This window comes from Zeugodacus cucurbitae, chromosome 3 (genome assembly GCF_028554725.1).
Source record: "Zeugodacus cucurbitae isolate PBARC_wt_2022May chromosome 3, idZeuCucr1.2, whole genome shotgun sequence".
Lineage (NCBI taxonomy): Eukaryota > Metazoa > Arthropoda > Insecta > Diptera > Tephritidae > Zeugodacus > Zeugodacus cucurbitae.
The window spans coordinates 24103138-24130758 of NC_071668.1; the positions used below are offsets into that span (position 1 = coordinate 24103138).

The following is a 27621-nucleotide window of genomic DNA, read 5'->3' on the forward strand; positions in this document are numbered from 1 at the left end:
CATGTTTTGCAAAAACTTTAATTTGCCAACATGTTTATATTAAAACAGGGTTGCCAGCTTTTCAATGTTCTAATTAAAAAAGCAAAATAGTACAGTTATACAATTAGTTGAAACTTTTATTATAAATCAAATTTTTGTTTTTAATTAAAAAATAAATAATGTTAAATTGTTTAAAAAGGTTTCTAAGAATCAGCAATAACCTAAATTAATAATAAAATTGTTAAATTATAAAATTATTAATAACAAGTAAGGAAGGGCTAAGTTCGGGTGTAACCGAACATTTTATACTCTCTATTTATTGATGTAATTTTATAAAGATAACACAAGTCGACCCATATATTTGGTATAAAGTTCAATAGAATAACGAAAATCATCATAAATAGTATATGGGGACTGAGGTAATTCCTAAACCGATTTCACTCGTTTTTCCCACCTAGATACAATGTATCGAAGACTATACGCTCACTTAATTTAATATTACTTATAATTAGGTATATGGGACCTGGGGGAAGTTATGACCCGATTTTTACCATTTCAGGCACAGAGAGAAAATGTTATAAGAAAAAAATTCAGAGGGAATGAATTACATTAAAATATCTGAGGGATTTACCGATAAATTAACCTTAGGCACTGAGTTCTTCATGTTCGATATCAGGGGCCTTGAAAAGTCATGGTCCGATTTTGACAATTTTTCCATAAGTGATGTCACAGCTCAAATACAGTATTTGTGTAAAGTTTTTTTCCGCTAGCTTCATTGGTTCCTTATGAATACATTATAAAGTGAACGAATCAGATGGAATTCAAAATTGAGTTATATGGGAAGTAGACGTAGTTGTGAACCGATTTCGCCCATATTCCACCCGTGTCATCAGGGTGTCAAGAAAGTGTTATATACCGAATTTCATTGAAATCGGTCGAATAGTTCTTGAGATATGGTTTTTGACCCATAAGTGGGCGACGCCACGCCCATTTGCCATTTTGTAAAAAAATCTCAGTGCAGCTTCCTTCTGCCATTTCTTATGTAAAATTTGGTGTTTCTGACGTTTTTCGTTAGGGAGTTAACCCACTTTTAGTAATTTTCAACCTAACCTTTGTATGGGAGGTGGGCGTGGTTATTATTTGATTTCTTTCATTTTTGGACTGTATAAAGAAATGGCTAAAAAAAACGACTGCAGAAAGTTTGGCTTATATAGCTTTATTGGTTTGCGAGTTATATACAAAAAACCTATTTGGGGGCGGGGTCACGCCCACTTTTCCAAAAAAATTACATCCAAATGTGCCCCTCTCTAATGGGATCCTATGTTCCAAATTTCATTTTCATACCTTTATTTATGGCTTAGTTATGACACTGTATAGATTTTCGGTTTCTACCATTTTGTGGGCGTGGCAGTTGACCGATTTTGCCAATTTTCGAAAGCAACCTCCTCAGGGTGCCAAGGAACATGTGTTCCAAGTTTCATTAAGATATCTTAATGTTTAGTTAGCAAGTTATCGCTTGCACGGACAGACGGACAGACAGACGGACGGACAGACATCCGGATTTCAAATCTACTCGTCATCCTGATCATTTATGTATATATAACCCCATATCTAACTCTTATATTTCTTGGTGACACAAACAACAGTTATGTGAACAAAACTATTATACTCTGTGCAACATGTTGCGAGAGTATAAAAATATAGAAAGAGGCGTGTATGTTGTAAATATAACTGTAAATAAATACACACCAAGTATTTTCAACAAAATGTTTATGTTTAACACTACATCATCTCTCGACATTTCAATTGCTTGCAAGTGATAAACTACCATGATCCGCGCAATGTACAAGTGTTTACATTTACATATTTCTATGCACTCGGTAACCTAATTAACTTCCTTTACACTGCTATCGGTCTGTGGATATGTGGTGTGTGTTTATTTTGAATAACTTTAATATGGTGTTGCCATGGATTGGTTCTTTTTTTTACGCCCTTGAATTTTTTGTAGACGCTTGCCCTAACACAAAATGCATGTGCATAAACATCCGTAAATATGTTTACATATGCGTGCTGAAATCGTATCTGCTGTCAGTGTTAGAGATAATGTTTGGTTTTCGATTTCATTTTTACATTAATTTTACATGGTCTATCAGCTAAGTATCTAATTAATTATGTTTACACATGTAATTAGATAAATCGTTTTGAGTTCTACCGGAAGAATACGTATTACATACGTAAAAATCTGTCCAAAATCCATGTATCTTCATTCGGTACAAAACATTTCGGCATAGAATTTCAAAACTTGATTAATAATTCTACTTGAATAATTTTCAGTATGCAGACCAAATAAAAAATTATGAAAAATACTGCTTCATCGTATGTCAACTCCACCCCGTCGAAATCCCCTTTAAAAAGCTGTATAAATTTAAAGAAAGAAGATATAAGCATAGGTGTTAGCTATTTTTAGGAAAAAATCTTGTGATGCTAAAGAATTGGTTTTATTTCCCGTCCTTATGATTGTTATTAAAAATAAGTTCTTTGTGATCCAAAAACATTTCTTGACGAATATGGATTCCTCTGGATAGTAAAAGAAAATAGAGTTAAATTGTTTAAGCCTAAACTGAAGCTACTGTTAATGGCATGTTGATGACAGTGCTTTAATGGTCCCACCTTTTAATTTTACAGTCATAGGTTAGGTTAAAGGGCTCATCCAATTGATGTTAGACGGCTCTTAAATATAAATATCGCAGACATTCCAAGAGTCGACCAAACGCTTTGAGCCTGCAACGAATTTGTTGAGGCGGTTAATATCTATTCAGGTAAATTCATCCGGTTCGCCGAAACTAGTGTCTTAGTCTGGCGAAAGTGGGACAGCGATGGAGAGAGTGTTTTGAGGTTTCAAACTCGTCCTCCTCCATACATCATTGACAACTTACGTCCTGCAGAATGTTTAGCCTCACGGCATGCGAGTCCATTGGACAGTGTTCAATAAGGAATCCTACGCCTGCGGAAAGCTGTACTTTGCTAAAAGAAAGTACCCGTAAGACAAAGATGATCTAGCAGTCATGCAGGTGCTGATCGTTAAACAGCGTCTACAGAGCTCGTGCAAGATCCACAGATCCAGGAGGATAGTGGGGCACCAGCTCGTTCCCAGTCTGATGAGATTGCGTCTATAGCGTCTTTATGTACAATATTCACATTCATAATATGACTAACAAGTTCGGTATATTACGATTTTTGTCTCTTTAATAATACCCTTCAGAGAATGTCCCGTGTCACTTATAAAAGGCATGAATGTATCAAATTTCATTCGCAAATTGACTCTTCATTCCCTCGTTTACTTTATACAGGGGAACGTCTGATTTCCCATATTAAGTTTAAACTAGTGTTCTTGTTTTGCAAATCAACCCTTTGCATTTTCAATACACTTCACACAGTGAATTTATTTCAATTGAGAACGTAGTAAATTTAAAGCACTCTCTGCAGGGGAAAAGTGCTGAAATATTCATTGAATAGCAGTAAAGTTATTTTAGTGACTGATGTCTAAACTAAATAAAGCAAACATAAAATAATATTTAAATTGATAATCAGTATTCATATAAATTTGGCAATACTAAAAAGGAAACTCCTAAATTATGTATTATTTAGTGAACTCAGTTAATACCAACGAGAAAAATAATTAATGAAAAAATTTTAATTTTTTTTACAGTTTAAGTAATCGCATTATCTTTGCTTTTGAGTTTATTTCAATAATGATTTTTCCCAATACCCTTGGACGAAATTAAAGTAGAATCTATAATGTGACCACTGCAGACTACGGTGTCATCTGCACAAACTGGGAATGTATTCGTCGGTTCTTTGCCGATTCTGTGATACCAGAGCACTTACTCCTTGACTGTCCGGCGATCGCGAAGATAATGGGACAGACAATTGGGGCTCTATATCCCCAATGAGGAAGTATCACATGCATCAACCCTGCAGCACTGTGTGTTGAAGGGGGTGCTGTGATAACTGGAGAGGGCACAATAGACCTTAGGTCGCGGTGCAATCCTCACTATATAATCTAATCTAATAATGTGAACACAGAACTTCTTGTTTTTACCATATATGTGTGATAATTGAAGGACCAGGGTACTCACAAAGAAAATCGATAAATCTCTATATATTCATATATAAAAGAATACATTACATTGAAATATTTATTAGATCACTTGTATTTATCTTCTCATATCAATTTTATTATTATCTTAACATATACATTAATTCCAACGGTGAACTATAAAGAGTAATGCTATATATTGGGGCGTTTTTCTGTTAGGTTTGTGTGGCATTCAACATACAAATAAGAAAAGATATATCATATTTGGTTACTTATTCCGCAGAAAACTCACCAATTTCAACATAATACTGCCATCAGCATATTCACATTTGTTTAAAAGTTCCGGTCGCGACCTTCACCTTTAATGCTTTTCTCTTTAAGGTGTCAATGTGCACATTTTGCGTGGACGCACTGCTGTAGACAAATGGAGTAAAGCAAATAAATGTTACGCATATATTAATGTAAACCAATGAATGATTTGCTGACACAATCGAAACAAACCAGTCTTGCATTTATGTTTTCTTTCTCACGCTCTTCCGCTCCCGATCTGTCTTGACTGCCCATACGTAATTTGCAGATCTACAATCAAACCTATATACATATGTATGTATGTTTAAATTAAGTAGATCGTTTAAGCCGAAGTGCTTGTGATTCATTGGCTTTTGTATATTCATAGGTACAAAAATATGTTTTATTATAAATTTGTATTTATCATAGACACGACACGACTGTATAGTAAATTCAAAGCAGCACAATGGATTAATAAAAATTCAGAATTACTCAGCTTACTCTGTTTAGTATACGAGTTTACTGGATTGTAAAAGACATATGTTTAACAATTCGTTCTTCTCGAGTTCATTTGAGGTCGTGGGTGTATCGGAGTTTCCTTGAACAAACAGTATTTCTTATGATTTTCATTTGCTTATTTGAGTTATGTGAGTTGAAATCATAATTATTTACATATATCTAAGATCTTGACGGCTTTGCTCCGGTTTCAATTTCTACATACATATATTTGGCCTATAAAAGTAAGTTAAAGATACAAAAATTGCTTGTGATTAGTTCAATTATTTAGATTTCAGAATAGTCAATTGTATAATTCATAAAATAATGAGGTCATACTTGGGTACAACATTTATGGACATTTTCACATGACATTTCAAAATTGTTTTCCTAAAATGTTATTTTGTGTTTGGATTCTAACATGAAAACTGTTCTAAGATGTCCTCTCAAAGATTCTTGAATTCTTTATACCAACGAAGCATTCAACTTCTTACCAATCTTCGAACTGTATAGATTATCACATTGGTTTATCTCACGATTCAAATTAATTATTTTTACTGAGTTTAATACTTCAGTCAGGTGCAAAGTACTAGTTCTTTATAATTGTGGGTTATGTTTAATAAAATAGAAATGTATAAATATTTAACAAACCTAAAAAAGATTAAGTATATTTTTCTCATTGCGAATACATATTTATCTACTCGTATAAGGTTTAGATGGTGTTTCCGTTGGATCATTTCCGGAGGCCTCAGTCTGTGTACCAGAGCTATCGGTCTGTGTAGTGTTCGAACATTGAGAAAACGGCTCGGTCCGTTTTATTAATTTCTAATAAGAAGATGATAGTGGATAAATTCTGATCGAAATACCGTTTTCGAATCTTGGACATATTTACACCTTTAAGATCCCAGATTTTCGGGATGAAAGGAATTTGTAATTTGAAATTTATCATCAAGTCTAAATATTTATCATAAAGTCTACAGCTTCTCAGTAATATTTGCCCAACCATTACTTATAAAATAAAATAAAGTAAAAAATTTAACTGATCTGAAGAAGAATTAGGAGATAACTAAGGAGTATATTATAATCTTACCAAATATTAATGTTCGGAAATAATTTTATTCTGTATATAGGGGCTGGGGGATTTATGGAACTCGGATGTAATCATCAAGCATAAAATTATTCGGGGTGATGAGTTATAAATATGTAAATAAATGCAAATAAAGTTCTAGCCTTATAAATATCGTCACACATAGGTAATAAAATATAAATAAAATGTCCTAGTACTGGAATAATGTAAAATACCGTAATGATCAGATCGCTGACTCATTAACATACGGACTTTTATTTTCATATAACTAAATGAGGGTGAACACGATATTATTGTAAGCTGTACATATTATAGGTTTAGCTGTTAATTTTTCCTTTATATGCTATAAATACTTTCCTCTGACCCATAGCGGAGTCTGATAAGCAACTTCGTCGTTGTGAGCCACACAATGAATGTCTCTCTTTGAGAACCAACAGCGGCAAGTGTGTCGAATTGCATGACGAAGTTTTATTTTAATTTTTTTCCGATAGTGGAAACCGCATTACAAAATATTATATGAATGCATATGCAGGTTGAGTAATGCAATAGAGTAGGACTTTACATACGTACAAGTTGCATTTGTGTTTAAAAATAATGAGTTTAAACTAAATATTTCATTTAGGTTATGCACCCGTAAAAGTTTTAATAAGCCTACAAGTTGGCATATTCACTTTTACAACTAATTACTGTATACGAGTACAACAAATAGGCTCGAAATAGAGCTTATAATTAAAGTCAGCTCGCCTACGTATCAGACGTGATTATTGGTTTGATATTTTTTGTCGCCGACATAAAATTAATTTATGTCTTTTAAATTTTGATTTTTTTCTATGATAGCAGTATAAGTGAAAAGTGAATCTACTAATGTTTCGTTTTTTGTTGTTGTTAAATTGAGTTTTCTATTTGGCAAGCGAAATGTTTTACTTTTTCCAAGCACTTTTATAACCACACTTGTTGTAATTGTTAACTTTTTGTTTTTGCTGCGGTTGCCTACTGTCGTCGTCGTCGTCATATGCCAGTAAATGTAGTTTTTGCTCCCAGATACTACAACTTTCACTTGTTTTCGTTTGTTTGCATTTTCAATCTTGTCATGGCTGCAGCTACAGCTACAGCTGAGTTGAAGCATAACATGAGCCACATGCAATTACGAATAACCAACAATTATTATTATAAGTTTCAAACTGATTTTTTACCTTTTTCGGCTGTTATGAGTGGTTCATGTCTGATAAACGGAATTTAAGCGCTTATGTACAAGTATATGTATGTGGGTATGTTTATATGTGTACGAACTTCTGTTTACTATTTTCGCACGAAACAAATGATAAGCATTTAGAAAAATTTTGTCAGTTTTGATAAAACGAAATTTAATATATACATATGTATGTATGTATTTACATTTTGTATAAAAATAGCTAATTTTGCAATGACAATATTTTCTTCTTGCCTAAAAAGTTAAAGTTATAAAATTATAGAAAAGAAAGTTAACATTTTTCCAAAGTACCTACTCATTTTTTCTCAATTTATCTGTGAGTGATTCAACATTTGTAATCAAAATTAATAAGAATTGATTTCTATGATTGATTTTCGGTAAATCTCAAATAAGTAATTATTGTGTACTAATTTCTTCACAAACACATAATAATTTTATTTAACTATAATATTTTAATATTATGTATTATTATTTATTCGAAGAATATGGGAACTGATTTCATGGATTTTTAGCTGTAAATTACAATATTTATGGAAATTCAATTAACATCAGTAAAATCGCTTATATATTAACCGGTATATTCGGCATAAAGTCAACTAACGGGTGATTTTTTTGAGGTTAGGATTTTCATGCATTAGTATTTGACAGATCACGTGGGATTTCAGACATGGTGTCAAAGAGAAAGATGCTCAGTATGCTTTGACATTTCATCATGAATAGACTTACTAACGAGCAACGCTTGCAAATCATTGAATTTTATTACCAAAATCAGTGTTCGGTTCGAAATGTGAAATCCGCTTTTTTATCGACAAATTTTGTTCAGCGATGAGGCTCATTTCTGGTTGAATGGCTACGTAAATAAGCAAAATTGCCGCATTTGGGGTGAAGAGCAACCAGAAGCCGTTCAAGAACTGCCCATGCATCCCGAAAAATGCACTGTTTGGTGTGGTTTGTACGCTGGTGGAATCATTGGACCGTATTTTTTCAAAGATGCTGTTGGACGCAACGTTACGGTGAATGGCGATCGCTATCGTTCGATGCTAACAAACTTTTTGTTGCCAAAAATGGAAGAACTGAACTTGGTTGACATGTGGTTTCAACAAGATGGCGCTACATGCCACACAGCTCGCGATTCTATGGCCATTTTGAGGGAAAACTTCGGAGAACAATTCATCTCAAGAAATGGACCCGTAAGTTGGCCACCAAGATCATGCGATTTAACGCCTTTAGACTATTTTTTGTGGGGCTACGTCAAGTCTAAAGTCTACAGAAATAAGCAAGTAACTATTCCAGCTTTGGAAGACAACATTTCCGGAGAAATTCGGGCTATTCCGGCCGAAATGCTCGAAAAAGTTGCCCAAAATTGGACTTTCCGAATGGACCACGTAAGACGCAGCCGCGGTCAACATTTAAATGAAATTATCTTCAAAAAGTAAATGTCATGAACCAATCTAACGTTTCAAATAAAGAACCGATGAGATTTTGCAAATTTTATGCGTTTTTTTTTTTAAAAAAAGTTATCAAGCTCTTAAAAAATCACCCTATAGAATAACGAAAATGGTACTCATATTCGATATCTATGGTTTTCTGCTGTTTTCATTGCTTCTTGAGTTATCTATTTTAAAGGGAAAGGATACAAATTTGTACAACTTCATACATTAATACATTAAGTTTGAACAGAATTCCGAATTTGTGAGTTTTTTCACAAGCGGAGGAAAGGATATATCGCCCTAATGTACATATATACTTATATATGTATGTATATATATACAGCTGTGTTCAAAATAATAATAGTACTAAGAAGTCAATGTTTGAATTTCTTATAAAAAGTTTATTAATTTTTTTTCTGTGTTGAAATTGAGTACGAACATAACAGAAACTTTAATTTTACATATTATATGGATTTTACTAATCAATATTCAATAACGTTAATAAAACTAAAATAGTTTGAATATTCGTTGTTTAAAAAAAGACCAGTATTTTACATCTGGTTTCAAAAATTATTTGAAACATGGTAAATCTAGAGTAAGGAAAGGCTAAGTTCGGGTGCAACCGAACATTTTACACTCTCGCAATTTATTGATATATTTTTATTAAGATAACACAAAATTTGACCAATTTTGAAAATCCTATAATTAGGTATATGAGAGGTAGGGGAAGTTACACTATTAGAAGAAATATGTTTCTTCTAAATTAAATTAAGATACCTGAGAGATTTACCGAAATTTTTGATGAAAAATTGCCATGGGACACTGAATTCTTCATATTCGGTATTCGGGGCTTTGAAAAGTTATAGTCCGATTTCGACAATTTTTTCACAAGTGATGCCACAAATCATATACAGTATTTGTGTAAAGTTTTATTTCGCTATCTTCATTGGTTCCTTATGTATATATTATAAAGTGAAGGAATAAGTTGGACTTCAAAATTGAGTTACATGGGAAGTTGTCGTGGTTGTGAACCGATTTCATCCATTTTCCACACGTGTCATCAGGGTGCCAAATATATACCGAATTTCATTCGAATCGGTCGAGTAGTTCCTGAGATATAGTTTTTGACCCATAAGTGGGCGATGCCACGCCCATTTTCCATTTTGTAAAAAAAAATATGAGTACAGCTCCCTTCTGCTATTTCTTCTGCACAATTTAGTGTCTCTGACGTTTTTCGTTAGTTAGTTAACCCACTATTTTCATGGTGTGTGGTGGGGTACGTAAGAGAGTCGACTGCAGATAGTTTGGTTTATATAGCTTTATTGGTTTGCGAGTTAAATACAAATAACCGATTTGTGGGCGGGGCCACGCCCACTTCCCCAAAAAAATTACATCCAATTATGCCCCCTCCTAGTGCGATCTTTTATTCCAAATTTTACTTTTATAACTTCATTTATGGCTTAGTTATGACACTTTATGTGTTTTTGGTTTTCGTCATTTTGGTCCGATTTGGCAATGGTCCGATTCCGCCCATTTTCGAACTTAACCTTCTTATGGTGCCAAGGAATATTTGTGCCAAGTTTCGTCAAGATATCTTAATTTTTACTCAAGTTACAGCTTGCACAGACGGACAGACAGACGGACAGTCAGACGGACAGACGGGCGGACGGACAGACCATCCCTCCGAATTTCAAATCTACTCGTCACCCTGATCACTTTGGTATATATGACTCCATATCTAACTCTTTTAGTTTTAGGTGTTACAAACGACCGTTATGTGAACAAAACTATAATACTCTCGTAGCAACTTTGTTGTAAGAGTATAAAAATTATGTACAGATACAAAGAAATGGGTCCTTGGTCGAATAGCATTACAGGGGCGCGGCATAGAGTTGACTAGGCCTTCATAACGGGCTTTAGGTATTTCTTCCCAAGAATCCTTCACTAATACCCAATATTGCTTTTCTGAATATCACCCCATAGGTTATGTATGGGATTTAGGTCGTACTATTGCTCAGACCAAGGCATGGCATTAATCCCTTTGATACGAAACTCCTCCTTGGTTAGTCGACTTTTATTATTCGGGTCATTATCCTGCTGGAAGACCCATTTCAGAGGCATTTCGTTTTCAGTATAAGGTATAAGGCAACATTGTGCTATTTAAAATATCAACGTACGATATATGGGCACCATAAAAATAAAAATCCAACTAATATTTTTGATCCACCATGTTTACCGTTATGATAGTGTGTCTAGGGTCTTCGGTGGACGATGCACATAATGTCGTCAACCTATACCTCCAAAAAGCACGTAATTATTACGTCTTCTCTCAATTCGTCTCTTTTTTCAATTTCAATGATAAAACTCTAACAGACGCACTATTATTATTTCGAACACAACTGTATATATTTTATATTGTAGAAAAATCACATCCTAGAGGCATGATGGTCTAGAACGTACCAAAAAATCTGACTTTATCCTGGTTTTACACCGAAACCGTTTTTATTTTTTTCCGACTCTATGAAACATATATCTGAGTGTTTATATTGACAAAATGTCGGCTACAGAGGCAATATTCGAATTCAAATTTTTCCAATGGATTCGGGCCTTGCTGTTTCTAGGAGTTTGTGGAACGAAATATTCTACATAAGGCTTGCTAAAAAATTACGTTTATTGGTAGCTTTAAATAAATGTCTCCCAAAATGGCATAGTTACCCATAAAGGTGCATTAACAAATTATTTCTAAAAAAGGAAGGACTCAATTCGGCTGTAACCGCTCATTTTATATTCCCACAACTTATTTACGTAATGTAATAAACAAGAATAACGAAAATCATTATATATGGTATATAAGGGCTGGGGTGATTCCTGGACTTTCACTTATTTTCGCCAACAAGTTACATCATATCCAAGATTATCCGTTTACTTAACATCATTACGATATCTCACATGTTTATCGATTTATACGGTATAAGGCCCACCAAGTTTAAAACCCTTGGTACATAAATATATGGGAGCTATGAAAAGTGTTTACCCGATTTTAACAATTTTTTGCACAGAGACACATCATTCAAAGAAAAGTGAACAGATTAGGCCCATTTTCCACCGATAGTATCAGGATGTTGAGAAATTTTATGTATCAAATTTTATTGAAATGGGTCCAATGTTTAGTAAATGAGTAGTGTGGGTGGTTATTATCCGTTTTCAGTCATTTTCATGGTGTATAATTGGGTTGCTATAATGGCTGTAAAGCAACAATTATTAAATCTGTTATAGTCTCCGAGTATCATCGATGTCAGATTTGAAAAATGCAGGTTAGAGAAAAATTATCGGACTCTAATAGAAATAGGAAATGTTTTTTGTACTTTCAGCAAAAAAAAAATCGATTTATTGGAAATCCTATGAACTAACGCCTTAATGTTAATAAATATAAAAACCATATGGAAAAATAAATGATTTACAAATATAATTATTATCTATTTATATTTAGTTTCTGTCAGATAATTTTGCAAATATACCATTATCATTCATCCCATCATTGCATACATATCTACATACCATGCATATTTGAACTTATGTAACCTCAGTTTATCGAAATGACGCAAGAGCAGACGCAGTGACGTTTTTCGCCATAACATAACATAATAGTATAGAAACGTACCGTAAGAGCATATTTGATGTCAAATATTGCATCTGTTGTAGTGTCGGAAGATTTGTATGTATGTGACATGAGATAATCAAAACTCTGATAGCAGATGTGTTATGATATCTCAGTGATGATTTATTAAGAATCAACTTAACAAACAGTATGTAGGTTCGCACATATATCATACAGAAATCGAATTTATTCGCCTTTTATTTGAAAAAAAAACATTGCATAAGTGTACAATACATACACATACACATACTACTACGTATTTATACAGCACATCATAATTTGAATTTTTTTGCAAAATATGTTTCTTTGCATTTGCTATTTTATTGTATATAATTGTTATTCTATATTATTGCTTATTAACTGCTAGTGAATGGCTTCATTTTAATTTGTTGGCCTTTTTCTCTTTCTTTATTTATTTTCTTGCTGCATTTCTTGTTTGATCACATCAACTACAACTACAACAACAACTCGTATGCACAACAACAATTTCGCTTCACACACATCCATACACATCGTTTGACTGTCTGTCGTCCAATTCGTTGTTGTTGTTGTTGCTAACGTTATTATACTAGCAATGAATGAACTCAATTGGCAACGAGTCAGACTAACCGAGGGCAACATTGAAACTATTTTCACTTATACTCAGGACGCGATTCGCCAACGTTGTGAATAGCAAAGTGCAACAACTGCAAGGCAACTAGTGAGCACCCGTAGGACGTCGCCTCCTCCGCGCTTAGAGGAGCACTGGAATGTTGGAATATCCCCAACGCTTTGCTCGCAATATCCCCGATTCCTCAACGGCGAGTAACGTACCGATAAATCAACAACAACATCAACATCAACATCAATTACAACATCACAACAATCATAATCAACAATCATCACACGTACTAATAGGCAATAGTAGTGGTGGTGGCTTAGTCGGTGCCCACTACCACCAACAATATCCACCCCAGCCATATCCAGCGACACCGGGTTCACCAGCACACCAACATCGTCACATACCACAACAACAAGCAATTGCCGTGGCTGCCTCATATCAACCACGTACACAGTCGCAACAGCAACAGCAGCAGCAGCAACAGCAACAACACCAACGCACCCTGTCGACCGCGTCCAGTTGTAGTGCACAGCACAAGAGCGTGACCTTTGGTCAAGTGACGGCAGCGTCCAATATCGCCGGTTACGCAGGCGATTACAGCGGCGGCAGCAGCAGCGGTAACTCCAGTTGCGGTCAACAATCAATGGCGGGCAACATGAAACACGGTGGGTACAAAAACAAAATTGTAGCTCGCAAACATACATACATACATGAACAGTTGCATAAGTGGGTCGATATTTAGTAAATATGCATATAAGTAACGCGCTGTGGCTTGGTTAGGCCACAACTAAATTAAACTGTTGCAAAAAATGTTGTTCCGAAAAGATTTACTAAACAATTTTTAATCAAAAATAAAATTTTTAAAATTAAGAATTTTTTTTTTTAATTTAAGAAATTATTTTTTTAAATTTAAGAAATGTTTTTCTGTTAAAACATGCTTTATGTTTTAAATCAAACACCCAGCGCTATAATTATGTATGTGTGTGTTGCTGCTTTCAATTTCAGTCGTTTGTAATTGTTTATATTGAATGCAAATGACTTGTTTTGATATTTTTCTCTGGTACTTCACAGGCAAATCACAAGAAGACGTTTGCTACGTTGTAGCCAAATACGATTATGCGGCGCAAGGTGCGCAAGAATTAGATTTGCGAAAAAATGAACGCTACTTACTGCTAGACGATTCGAAGCATTGGTGGCGCGTGCAAAACAATCGCAATCTGTCAGGTTATGTGCCCAGCAATTATGTGAAGAAGGAGAAACCGTCATTGTTCGATAGGTGAGTTGGCGCGCCTACTATATAAGTACTTAGTAGGAGAACATTTACAATTTACTGCAACTGCAACACTTACACTTTTTACTGTTTAATAAATTCTATTTGCTTTTTTATGAATGCAACACTAATTAGAAATTTTAATTTCTGTAATGTGTTAGTTTTATTGTATATAATTTTATTTTATTTTGGTATTCATGCTGCTTTTTATATACTTTATGGTTTATTCGTATTCGTAGTTTGCTCGCGTATTGTTTGCAATCATTACACAAAAGACACTAAAACCAAATTGAAGTCATCTTTTTTTGTAGAATGATTCGATTCGATTTATTCTTAGATTGGCTGACTGGAAGTCTGTTAAGTGCAATCTTTGTTGAAAAAACAATATTTATATTTCTGGCATGTTACAAAAGTAATTCGGTCCTTCTAAAATCAATCTAAAACTTACCGCTCCAAACAACCTTGGGCAGATAACAAGCAAGGTTTGCTTTTAATTGACGAAATTTGTGGAACAATTCGATGTAATAGGGGAAACTTCAAATAGAACAACATTGGGCTGTAATTCCGATGTCAAATTCTATTCTCTCAGATAGATTATACAGTTGATGATATTTGGTCCAAGATATTTTGATTAATATAAGAGTGTCTCGTTATTATAAATAAATGTTTCTAAAAATATAAAATTTGGCTTTGAAAACGGTAACAACCGATGTTAGAAAAACTATCTTACACTATTAAATCGTGTTTATAGTTTCAAAGCATGTCCCCCGAATTATGCAGTTCTATTTTTTTCCGCAAAATAAAAGTCACTCCCATATTTGGCTACTATTTTTTACTTTTTACTTTTATTGAAATTTGAACATCTTGTGATGGGTAATGCGACAGACATTCTTTCTGTCAAAACGAAAGTCATTCCGTGACAGAATAGTTTACAGCATAATTATATAATTTCAGTCTATTCTGCAGTTTGAAATCACTAAATTATGTTAAGATTATTCGCGGACGAAGCACGATATTGGCTTCTGGTTGACATATTGGGGAAAGAGCAACTAAGTGTAGTATTAAAAACGTGTATTAGTGTATTATTAAATTCTATGTTATTAATATTGGGTCGTTCACTAAGTAATATCGTTCTTTTAGTGCAATTTAATCAAGATTTAAATAAGACAAGTCATCGAACAACGACTTTATTTTATCCACATCGGCTTCAAGAGGCCTAAAGCTTAACTCACACCAGATTAATCAAAAACGTATTTCACTAATAAGACATACAAACATACTTTGCTGTAGTCAAAACCAAGCGAGCATGCGTTTTTGACTCGTCACGTTTTTGGGTTGTCACATATGAAGCAACTTGCAACAAGCAAGAAAAGACGTCTGGACTAATACGGTGAGGGTTAGGACGTGGACATACTCAGGTTCGAAATTTTCAGAACAGAATTTTGAAATCAATTTTGGCATTGGCGTTTTGTCAACATATCTCCGTACTCATCCTTCTTAAACTGCATTTTTAAACTTTTCAATAGTAAAAAGTAAAATTAGTCGAATTAGAAATTGTGTTCCGTTCTATATCAGCTGTTCAAATATATAACGGTATATCGGTTATACGGTAAATCGACTGCGAAAAACAGCTTTTATCATCAAACGAAATTGCTTAGGAAACTACCAAATAACTTAAATAAAGAAAAACTAATATTAAAGTTATAATATTTTTCAAGGTAAAGAAATGTTTTAGTGAAAACATAAATTGTAAATTATTCTAAAAATGTATATAAATGACCTCACGACTTCATACAAATTTATTATACTCAAAAACTTTGGGTATCACTTTTAATTTGACAAAGAAAATTATTTTTTGAGAAAAAATTATATTTTGTAAAATTAAAAAAAAAATGTAATTCAAATATAATTACATAACCTAAATAGTATTTAAAGCTCCCTCCTGGTATATACATTCGTAAAGGATTTTCAAACCTGTAGAAATGTTTCATAATTCATTTACTCGAATTTCATTTATTCGAACAATCATGTAGTTATACAGTCGTCAGACATGTACAACCCTATGTTTTGTAGATATCCTGCCTCGTTAAAAGAAATGAAATTCACATATTCTATGCATATATTTTGAATAAACACATCACCCTTGAATTGCATTCCATGACTTGTAATCAACCCCCATATTGAAGTTGTGGCGTTAGCCAATATTTTATCCAAGCATTAAAGCATTCATTCTTAGCTTTGTTCATTAAAAAAGCATTCATCCTTAGCTTAGTTCATTAAACAATTGATGAAAACATGTTTTTAAAGTAATTGTTAATTTCAAATTTATTTACTTGCAGCATTAAGAAAAAAGTGAAAAAAGGCTCGGGTTCGAAAACTTTACCCAATTGTTCGCCCTCAAGACAAATTGAAAGTCCAACAATGTCACGACGTTTACCACCAGATCCAGCCGAAGCTATTGGCACTGCAATCGTTAAATATAATTATCAAGCCCAACAGCCAGACGAACTGTCACTGAGCAAAGGCACACGTATACTCATACTCGAAAAGTCAAACGATGGCTGGTGGCGTGGCCAGAGTGGCAATGCCGTCGGCTGGTTTCCAAGTAATTACACAACTGAGGATTGTGATAATGACGGTGAAATACACACATATGCCATGGCGGAGAATGTGCTCGATATTGTGGTAAATATTTGTTTTTTTTATCTAATTGTACAATTATTTGAGAATATGAAATATCTTACAATAATTGCATTTAATTCACTTTAGGTCGCGCTCTACAGTTTCTCATCGAACAATGACCAAGAGCTGTCATTTGAGAAAGGCGACAGACTCGAAATTGTCGATCGTCCAGCTTCGGATCCAGATTGGTATAAAGCCCGAAATAACCAAGGTCAAGTCGGTTTAGTTCCACGCAACTATCTCCAAGAGTTAAACGATTATCTAGCTACACCGTTCCGCAATAATAGCGGTGGCAATGGCAACGGCGGTGGCGGCGGCAGCAGTGGCGGTGACTCAATCGATCGACGCAATGACGGTATGTCAGCGCAATCGTCACCACCTATGGCACCGATGGAGCGTCCAAATCTCGCTGGGAAATCTTGGTATTATGGCGCTATTACTCGCAGCCAATGCGACACAGTATTGAATCAGCATGGACACGATGGTGATTTTCTTATACGCGATAGTGAGACTAATGTAAGTGTGAATATAGGAGTCGTTTAAAAAACGAAACTTTTTTGTTGGTTATTTTACGAAATTCTTGAAGAAGACTATATTCTTAATCTATATCGGTAAATGATTGAGATCTTAGCTGCATTAACCAAAGCAAAAACGCCTTCTTTAGAGAGGTATGCATTCACTCCGACAGCAGAGCGGCAATACTAGCATTGAAATCGATGACAGTACGCTCTAGGCTAGTTAATGACTGTCTAACATCCTTATCAATATCTTCTAGCTACTTTGCTCTCCGACTTGGGTGGGAATCGTTGTCAACCGCTAAGCGGAAAAGCTTGGAATAGAGGATACCCTAGCAATATTGACGTCGGAATGGGAGCGTATTGGCAGTACATGGCTCACTTCCGTAAGGGGCAGGACATACAGACAACGCATGAACTCATCAAGCGCTAGGCAACAACCAGCACCTGTCATTTGGCGGGCAGTGGAACGTAAAGGTTCTTCGAACTGTTTGCTGTGCTTACAGGACATTGTCCGATAGCACCCATGCTTTGAGAATAGGGATTATGGCTTCTTCTAAGCATTTCCTCCTCCAATGACTAGCTATTGACTGAGATTAAAACACCTTGGAAGGCTCACCTTCGGCGAACTTAGCGAATTGGCTAGAATTGACATTTGCCGATTCAAGAAGTTTGTAACAGATTTCAAGCGTATTGTCGATTCATAAGGTTCTTTTTGATTGATTAGAAGTTTATTAGTTTCACAAAGCGCGGCGCTCAAAACTGTCTAAGACCTTCCTTCATATGCCTATTAACCTAACCTAGCCTAATCTATACCATATCCATCCTTTATGGAATCAATCGCCAGTTCCTGGCCCTCAGCACTTTCTCTTCGCTGTGCAAGTCTTAACTACATCAGAACTTGCCTTGGGCCAGGCTACATTCCTTACATGGCCGGTGTTAGTTACAACAACAACAGATGTAGACTCGACTGTGGTCCATACAGGATTCTTTTCCAGAAACAAATTAAATTGAGCTACAAAACTACATCCAGCTGCGACAACCACTCCAACGGGTTCTATAGTACTCAAAATTACCATATATTAGACTTCTCCAATTTAAGATAGAATATATACAACCGGTTTGATAATTATTTTAAACTGAACCCCCTCTAAGAAATTTCAATCAGTAACTCGTGAAATTGACTACAAGTACCTTTAAGCCTTGAATGATTTTATTTGAGTGAAAACTGTACCAGTACTTGGTTAAACTTCTACCCTACCAAAGATGATCCCCAAATCTACTTATTCGTTTTTTATGGGTCCAACAAGACGAAAGAGTTCCTCTCTTAACGCTTACGTTATACACCGACACGTCAATTTTACAATACAGATATCTCGTCAGCAACATTAATCATTCTCTAATCTATTACTGAATTGCCATACAAATGATTCAAAACTGTTTTAATTTCTATAGTTTGCTTTAAGAATCAAAAATACTCAAAAAAGTAATTTAAATATAATTCCATATATTAAAGAAATTTTATTTCAATTACAGATGGGCGATTATTCCGTTTCTCTGAAGGCGCCAGGCCGCAATAAGCACTTCCGTGTACACGTTGAGAATAGCATGTACTGCATTGGACAACGCAAATTTCACACACTAGATCAATTAGTAGATCATTACCAAAGAGCACCGATTTATACGAATAAGCAGGGTGAAAAATTATATTTGGTACGACCGTTACCAAAGGCAAACGGCACGTAAGCAAACTACATTTGCACGGCAGCAGTTTGGCATAAATCTCGTTATGCCAACACCATTACATTCATCAAGAAGAAAAAGAAAACTCAAGCAACTATATAAATACACACAACTCATATACATCATCTATACAAATATTCATCGATACTAAGCCACTACAGGAAGTTGGCTGCTGCTAACAGCTGCTACTACCCGACTGCGGCGGTATCACCAACAAATCTAGATATTATTATATAATTTTACTGATATACATAAATGTAATAAAAAAAGAAAATACGATATTACTTACTGATAACGATTAATGTGTAAATGAAAAGCTACAGCAAGCGCTAAAACGAAGTAAGCAAATTCCAAAACAAAAACCACAAACAACAAAATATGCTAACAATTAGAAAGAGATGAATATCGTCAAATTATCACAATTTAATGCGAAACCTTTGCTATTTTAAAAACTATAAAGAGCAAATTAACGTAGAAGCGACTACCAAAAAACGAAAAAACTTAAATTTATATATATATATATATATATACATAAATATATATATATTGCATAAACTTATGAATCAATTAATGGATAAAAAATACATATATATATATACAACAAACAATAAATGAGCGTAAACCACTGGCACTTGCATAGTATTGTATTATATAATTTAGTTGTTTAAACATTAACATAATTATTAATTTAGATTATTTGTGCTTCTTCAACTCGACGAAATGAAGACAGTTTTGAAGAAGGCAAGCACGGAAAAAAGCGGGTTAATTCGATTTAAGTTGCTAACAATTTTCAAGTAGCCAGCATTTTCGACAACATTTGTTGGAGCACTTGCAAAATGCGTACGCAAGCGCACTGAAATCTCATTGTTTATTGCAAACATATTTATATAGTTATTTATATAAGATTTGGTAGAAGTGTTTAATTTTAAATAACAGTTAGGTTTTTTACAATATATACGAGAGAACAAAACTTTTGGTTGTTGCTGGCATTATTTTAGATAGATATGAAACGCAAAATTAGCGCTTAATTGACTTAAGTAAATGCTGCACAATTTTCAAATTTATTGCCGTATCTAATTTGAGAGCAATTTTTTAAGCGCGAAATTTGTTGTAAATAATTAAATTAGTGAAAAATAAAATTTGGCGTAATATTTTCGAAAAATAAATTGAAAAGAAATTAAGTAGCATTTAACTAAATTCTATCAAGGAATTTATTATGAAATGCATACTTGCCGATTTTCTTAAAATTTTTTAAAATACTCAACGTATTGCTTACTTTGTTTATTTTTATAAAAGATAACTGCTTGTAATTTAGACGAATGCAAATTTTCAAATTTTTTAAGTTATATGTATGTATATTGGAGGAAAATTCGAAAAATCAATTTTGGTTGATAACACTGTACAAAACTCGGCTGGGTATTGAACCAAATTAAGTTTTTTCAAAAGAGTCAGTCATAAGTAATTTATTGCTAATTGCAGGATATAACTACTAAAAAATCCACAATATAGAGAAAAGCTAAATTTTATTCTTAAATCAATGATATATAAAACTTTTTCGTCTAGCTTATATGACAGATATTATAAGGGGTATTTTTCGATAAATATTTTTTTATTTTTTTCGAAGATCTAACTTTGACCTTTCATAACCTCTAACATATAAGCTTCACAGAAAAATTGTATACAACATTGAATAAAGAGGTAAATGCAGATTATAAACATATTATGGATCTATATTCAGTAATTAATAATATTTTTTTTTAAAGTCCTTTTTTCGAAGTTCGAATTCAAAAAAATCGATTTTGGCGACTAACTCCGAAAATGGAAGAATATAATGTACATACTTATGGCTCAATCTCCTGAAAAAATGTAGTTTGGTCCAATACCCAGGAAAAAAGTCGATTTTGTCGTACAGTGTAAACTCTGTTTGTTTTTGCAGTTTGTATACCACTTTTATGAATGTAGGGTCTGGAAATATTTTTTGTAAATTTTCTATGAATTGTTTATATGCGTTTGAACTCATTTGTAGCAGTAGATATAAAGGCTTTTATACTAAAGAATGTTGAAACATTCAAACGTTTATTGGATCAAAGTCAGCAGAAGGGCTCATAGATACATATTTTTAATTTGGTGAGAATTATTCAAAAATCTTTTATAATATTCTGACTATTCTAACCTATATATTTTGAGACAAGATTGCCTAATTTCCTTTTTTCCATGTATAAAAATGAAAAAAAAAATTGCGCCATTTACTACGTTTGCTGAAAATTTATTAGTATTTTCGACACGCTCTCGCTGGTTTAGTGCAGTCCAACTTAACAAAATGTGAATATAATTTAGTGAATTTGAATTTAAACTAGCTTTTAATACGATTTTCACTACATAGTAATGTATGGTATGCTTTGAATGCAATTGTAAAATAATATAAGCAGATAATACACAGTAAAAGCTTTTTTAAGGCAGGTCTGATATGAAGTCATAAAATGTCACAAATATAATTAGCATATACCGTAATTAAAAAAAGACAAAAAATCATGCCACATGAGAACGTAACGAAATAATAAATGTATGAGGCCAGAGACTTTGCAAAAATGTGCTAAGAAATTTAATACAAAAAAAAAAACGGAGAAACGATTTTGAAGTGTTTGTGTTTATGCTGTTACGAAATTATGTAACTTTTGAGTTGTGCAACTAAAAAAAAATACTTTCGCAAAAAAACCAATTTCAAAAACTAAATTAGCTTTTTAGTGAACATTTAATAAAGCGAAACCGGCGTACTCACAAACCGCACACTTCAACTTCGTACAGCTTGCACAGACATACTAGTGTGTTTGTAAGCTATATAAAGTAAAATAAAAACAAAAAATAGTAATACTTTATACATACATACACTATAAAAAATATTAAAATATGTATACTATACTATGCAAAAATATATGTACGAATTTTCATTACTATATACATATAAAAATTATTCGAAAACTTGAATTGGTGATGATTACAAATGCATATACACGTACATAAAATATACAAAAACACTAAAAATATAAAATAAACATATTTTAAATAAAACAGCGTAATGTAGGCAAGTAAAATATAATGTTTATATACACATACATACATACTTATGTACTCGTATAGTATGTGTGTTAAAGGCATTCGTGGTCTCATGCACCTCATGTACTCTCGTATGTTTGTAGCCGCTCAGCGCTGTAGTCAACTATTTAGCACTAAAAGCAACTATATAACGGAGCGCCAAAACCCGCTTCTACCTACCTTACAACGGTAAACACTTTCGAACCAGCCCAGCTGCTTCCTTTTTATTATTAAATGTATTAAATTATTATATTATAAATATAAATATTATATAAGTAATACGACATAAAAAAAAAACAGTAATATTCTAAAAGTCCCACTTGCGAATATAAATAGTTTAATTCTTAACTTTTTAAATTTATAATATTTGAAGAAAAAAACTAAAAATAATTATAAGACAGCTAAATGAATGCAGACAACCACTGCTGTGCTGCTATGTAGTATGCAAAATGTGCAGGAGTTATGAGTTTCAATGATAAATGACGAATATTTAGATGAAATAATATTAATTAGCTGCGTATTTTAAAAGTAAAGTAATTTTTTAATTTGTTTTAGTTTTTCACTGTGTTCAAAACGGAGTACATAGTCATTATTGTTTGTATGCTAAAACTTAAATGCATACAAAGCAAGTTATTTATGTTCGTAATTTTAAGTTTTTTGTTTTTTTTTTTATTAAAATATAAAGAAATTGTACAGTTTTGTTTTTGTTTTTGTATTTAAATATAAAACTATTTTTTATACCAATGTCTTTTCAAGCGTAATCTCTACTAGATGTTAATGGCCAAGCGCTATGCTTCCATTTCTTAAGCATATCTCATTCTTGAACAAAATATTAGGCGAATCATAAATGTACTGCGCTCATGATAATATGAACATTTCGTTTCGAACAAATATTCATATATTAAACACAAGCGCTCAACCGACTGTAGCTAGAGTAAACGTGCCGCAAGCAGTATATTACAGCCGTTTAGCAAATTTCCAACATTCACTGAGCGCTGTACTTGATTGAATGACATGCTTAGCTATTGCTTTCTCTATATACTATACTATAACTAATAAAATATTATTTTATACTTTTATGTAAGTATTGTAAAAAAAACGTTTTTTATTTGTTAAATGAAAATGAGTAAGCGAATGTAAAAGAAAATAAATATAAATGAATATACAATTAATATATAATAAATAATTATTAAATGACACAGTAAACCGAATTAGTACCATGTGTAGTTGTATCTTTTTTCTACTTATTTAATATGCGCAATTTTTTACTATTGAATAATGAATGGAAAACATGAAAACTATAATAACAAAAAAAAAACACAAAACAAAAAAAACAGCATACAAACACGCGTGTGCAGTAGAAGATATCGTGTGCAAGTTGAGTAAATAAATGCAGCAAGGTGAAGCGCAAAAATGCTACTAAAGATATTAAAAGAGAAAATAAATGAAATGAGTGAACAAACTAGTAATTAAACCGAAATGGAAATACGAATAATAAAAATGCAAATACATATGGAAATAATTGAAAAATATATATTTGGCTTTTTATTTTATTCCAATAAGTGGCTCTTAAGAATGGTAAGAATTAATTTATGTATATTCTGTATTTAGTAATATTTTTTTTTAAAGTCCTTTTTTTGAACTACGAATCCAAATATTTCGATTTTGGAGGCTTTCGAAAATATGAGAATACAATTTACTTATGACGCAATATCCTGGAAAAAATAAGTTTGGTCCAATACCCAGAAAAAAGTAATTAATATAGTACACATATGTATATTATAACCTATTCGCACAGCCAAATTAATTTAACATAATAAGATTATATGTAATTGAGAAATGAGTTTTTGCCTTTCGTACAGCTGACTACTCAATTATCGATCAGCTGTTATACATTTTTGTTTTTGCTGTTCATAAAAACTTGTTAAATTTCATCATCTGATTGCTATTTTATCAATAACTACAATCAAATTTCCAGCGTGGTCAACAACGCGGAGAGTTGCATTCCAATTTCAACTCGATTTGTATTCGATTAAAAGTTAATGTAGTAAAGAGAGGAAAACTCTATCATGTGTGGTAAACTATCGAAATCAGCGCTTTGATCGATCCCTAGCCCTCAGATAAAGTGCAAATACAATACCCTTCACGTTCTGGTGACGAAGTGAGATTGAAAATCAAAGGAAAGGGTAATAAAACTAAATTTTAATATACTAGGTCTACAACTTTGCCTCCGCCGTTTTCCAATAGATGTCTCTAGGGTCAAGCACTGGTCGATTAAATCGTTTTATATCGATCTTGGACATTTGTGCCAACATTAACTCAACAAAATATTTGTAGAGATCTGTTTGCATCCTAAACTTATTCTCAGTTGAAAATGTCACTTTTTGAGCCGAATTCTCGACATTTGCGGGAAATTTTACTTTTCTTTTTTAATTCCAAGAAAAGTGCGGCTGAGGCTCATCGACATTTGTAACCGTTTTTATACAAAAAAATTTAAATTTACGAAAAAAAAACACTTCCTTCTATACAATTTTCTCAAAGGTTCACTTTTTTATATCCTTTTATTTGCATAATTATCTTTTAGTTTTTTAAATAAACTGTTTGGACGTTATCAGTGTAGCTTTAGACCTGGCATCTCCACCATAGACTACATGTTTACAATAAAATCGTCAATTCCTGGAAAAGACCCTCTCGATAGCAGCGAGAGGAGCTGCCTATTCGACGACATGTCTAAATTTGTATCCCTGCGAAACTCATACGATTATGTATAATGACGTTGAGCACAACTATTAGCTCCGTCAAAATCGAGAAGAATCTCTCCGAATCGTCGATACCAGGCGATGTTTTACCCTTTGGTAAGTCATCTGAAATATAAGACTGGAAAAAGTTATACGTTTCGCTAATCTGAACCACCCTAACACTATCTATTCTAAAAGCACTGGGATAGGCGGATGACAAGCAAAAGTGGTTGGTCTTAAGGAGAACGAGTGCAAGAAAAAGACCACACTTGGAGGCCACACACAAAGATTCCTCGCATCTTGGGGAACTATGCCACTGTGGGCAGCTTTAAATTTGAAAAAGTTAAGGACTTTGCTTAGCTCGGAACCGACATCAATTGAAAAGCAGATCCCTCTCTCGACGAACAAAAATTAAAATTAGAAACATGGACGATGACAACCTGAGATCGTACTTGGTGCATTCGAGTGAACTGTCCGCAAATCCGCAAGATCTTTAGAGCCCTTTATGTGAGCGAGGAGTACCGAAAAAGACGGAAACATGAACTGTATGAGCTCTACGCCGACATGGATATAGTTAATCGCATACCATTCTAACGAATGCGCTGGTTAGGCCATGCCGTACGTATGGAAGACGATGTTCTAGCGAAAAGATCCTTCGATGCGAGACACATGGGTGGGGAATGGAAGCAAGGGCGCACACGCATCCAAAGGAAGTGAGGGACCTACCTGCACTTGGGATGTACAAATGGCGTGACTTCGCAAAGGATAAAGGAAACTGGTGAAATTTCGTGTTCTCGTCCAACCCGATCGACCCGACCCACGATAGTAGTGCCAAAGAAGAGGTATCTTTTTTAATGTTATATGTCCGGAGATAAAACTCCAATGTAACTTTTGCAACTTACCAGAAAAACAACTACCATATGCGTTTATGCATAAGTAACTCGTACTAAGATCGGTAATTTATGTAAGTATATTTATTTATTTATTTGTATACATATAATTTCGTTATGATTTAAACTTTTGATTAGCCATGTAAATAGATACATTGCCACAAATGTGACAGATGTATAAATGCGTATTGTTGTAATGAATAAATGTATGCATTCTCCACAATATGACTTTAACTACATAGAGCATAATGAGAAATTTAATTTTATTAGTTATTTAAGTTATCGCAATAATTTTTTTTTTCAAACAAATTCGAATACAAAAATATTTTATAGACATGTAGTCATTGAAAACGTTTAATTTATACGAATAAAACATGTATTCGTTGACTTAACTAATTAAGGCCACAAAGCAGTTAATTAATCCTTGCATAAGTAACAAAATTCATATTTTTGTTAATTAATTTTAAAACAACAAGCGAGTAATTTATATTTCGCTAATTATTATATATACAAAATTTAAATATAATTATATTTAATAAAAAACAATTTTATTCTATTCCAAAATTATGCTTTTAAAAAAATGCACACAATTGTATTTCAAGTTTGTTGAAAAATATACACATTGCACTGAAAAGTAAAAATAATAAAATAAATAATTTTTTTAATGTTGCTTTTATATTTAAAAGAACTCTATGAATCTTTTTCTTTAACAAAAAAAATGCGTTCATCAATGTATGACAGCTGTTAATGGGGTCTGTTGTGTTTGTTCTTGATAAACTGAGTGTTGCCCGCTAATAAAAACATATTTTATTTTTTATTCTATTACGCTATATGGTGCTGTAACTTCCTTGCTACACGAAATAACACCCTTTTTAGCTTAAAATAAACTATACTTTAGGAACTGAAGTTGAAAGAGGTTGAAGTAAGGAGTTATTTGGAATGTCTACTGTTATTTGGGACTATTTGATTCAGTTATTCTAAAGTTCTTTCATTTGACGACCATTACACAGCCACAAAAAAAATTTTGGGGTTGCTGAATCCGAATCCGAGGTCCATTTAACCCCATCAGATCAGGATTGTGACATAATTCTTGAAAACCAATATGGCGGACAGCTTGAAACTCGCTACTCGTGTGTTTTCGGGGTCGCTGATTACGAATCCGGTGTCGAATTTTAAAAATTCATAATGGCGGATTCAATATGGTGGAGGCTATTTTGAATAATTCATCGGAATTACTCGAGACTTGTTATTCGGGGGTTATCGGGGTTGTTGATTACGAAGTTGACGTTACTTTTAAATAAATTCAAACTGTCGAACCAATAAGGTGGTCAAATAAGAAAAAAAAAATAAACAAGTAAGGAAGGGCTAAGTTCGGGTGTAACCGAACATTTTATACTCTCGCAATTTATTTATTTAACTTTATTAATATTATATAATACACAATTTGATCCACATATTCGTCATATATATTGTATAAAATCCATTGAAAGTTGGAAACCCTAATATTAGGTTAGAAGCACCGATGTCCTCATGTTCTATATATGGGGCCTTGAAAACCTTTGGTCCGATTTCGGCGATTTTTAGAATGGGGCTGCCACACTATAAACGTTATCCAAAGTTCTGTTCCTATATCTTCACTAGTGCTTACTTTATATATTGTAAAGTAAACGATTCAGAATGTCTTCAAAGTTCTGGTATATAGGAAGTAGGCGTGGTTGTGAAGCGATTTGGCCTATTTTCACAAAATATCATTGGGCTGTAAGGAACCTATTACAAACCAAGTTTCATTGAAATCGGTCGAGTAGTTCCTGATATATGGTTTTTGACCCATAAGTGGGCGACG

General features: G+C 33.3%; 1 protein-coding gene across 6 annotated transcripts in view; it reads left to right on the forward strand.

Annotated features, from left to right (window-relative positions):
* Window positions 1–23682, forward strand: part of LOC105214804 (cytoplasmic protein NCK1) — a 28846-nt gene extending 5164 nt beyond the window's left edge. For 4 of the 6 annotated variants that reach the window (XM_054226570.1, XM_011188461.3, XM_011188459.3 and 1 more), the window contains exons 3-7: window positions 12819–13512; window positions 13919–14123; window positions 16457–16802; window positions 16887–17315; window positions 18851–23682. In XM_054226570.1, the coding sequence (XP_054082545.1) occupies window positions 12996–13512; window positions 13919–14123; window positions 16457–16802; window positions 16887–17315; window positions 18851–19060 (1707 nt within the window). In that variant the 5' untranslated portion in view covers window positions 12819–12995 and the 3' untranslated portion in view covers window positions 19061–23682. The remainder of the gene's footprint in view (window positions 1–12818; window positions 13513–13918; window positions 14124–16456; window positions 16803–16886; window positions 17316–18850) is intronic. The other 2 variants (XM_029042037.2, XM_054226571.1) reach the window with 1 other exon arrangement.
* Window positions 23683–27621: the final 3939 nt, after the last annotated feature.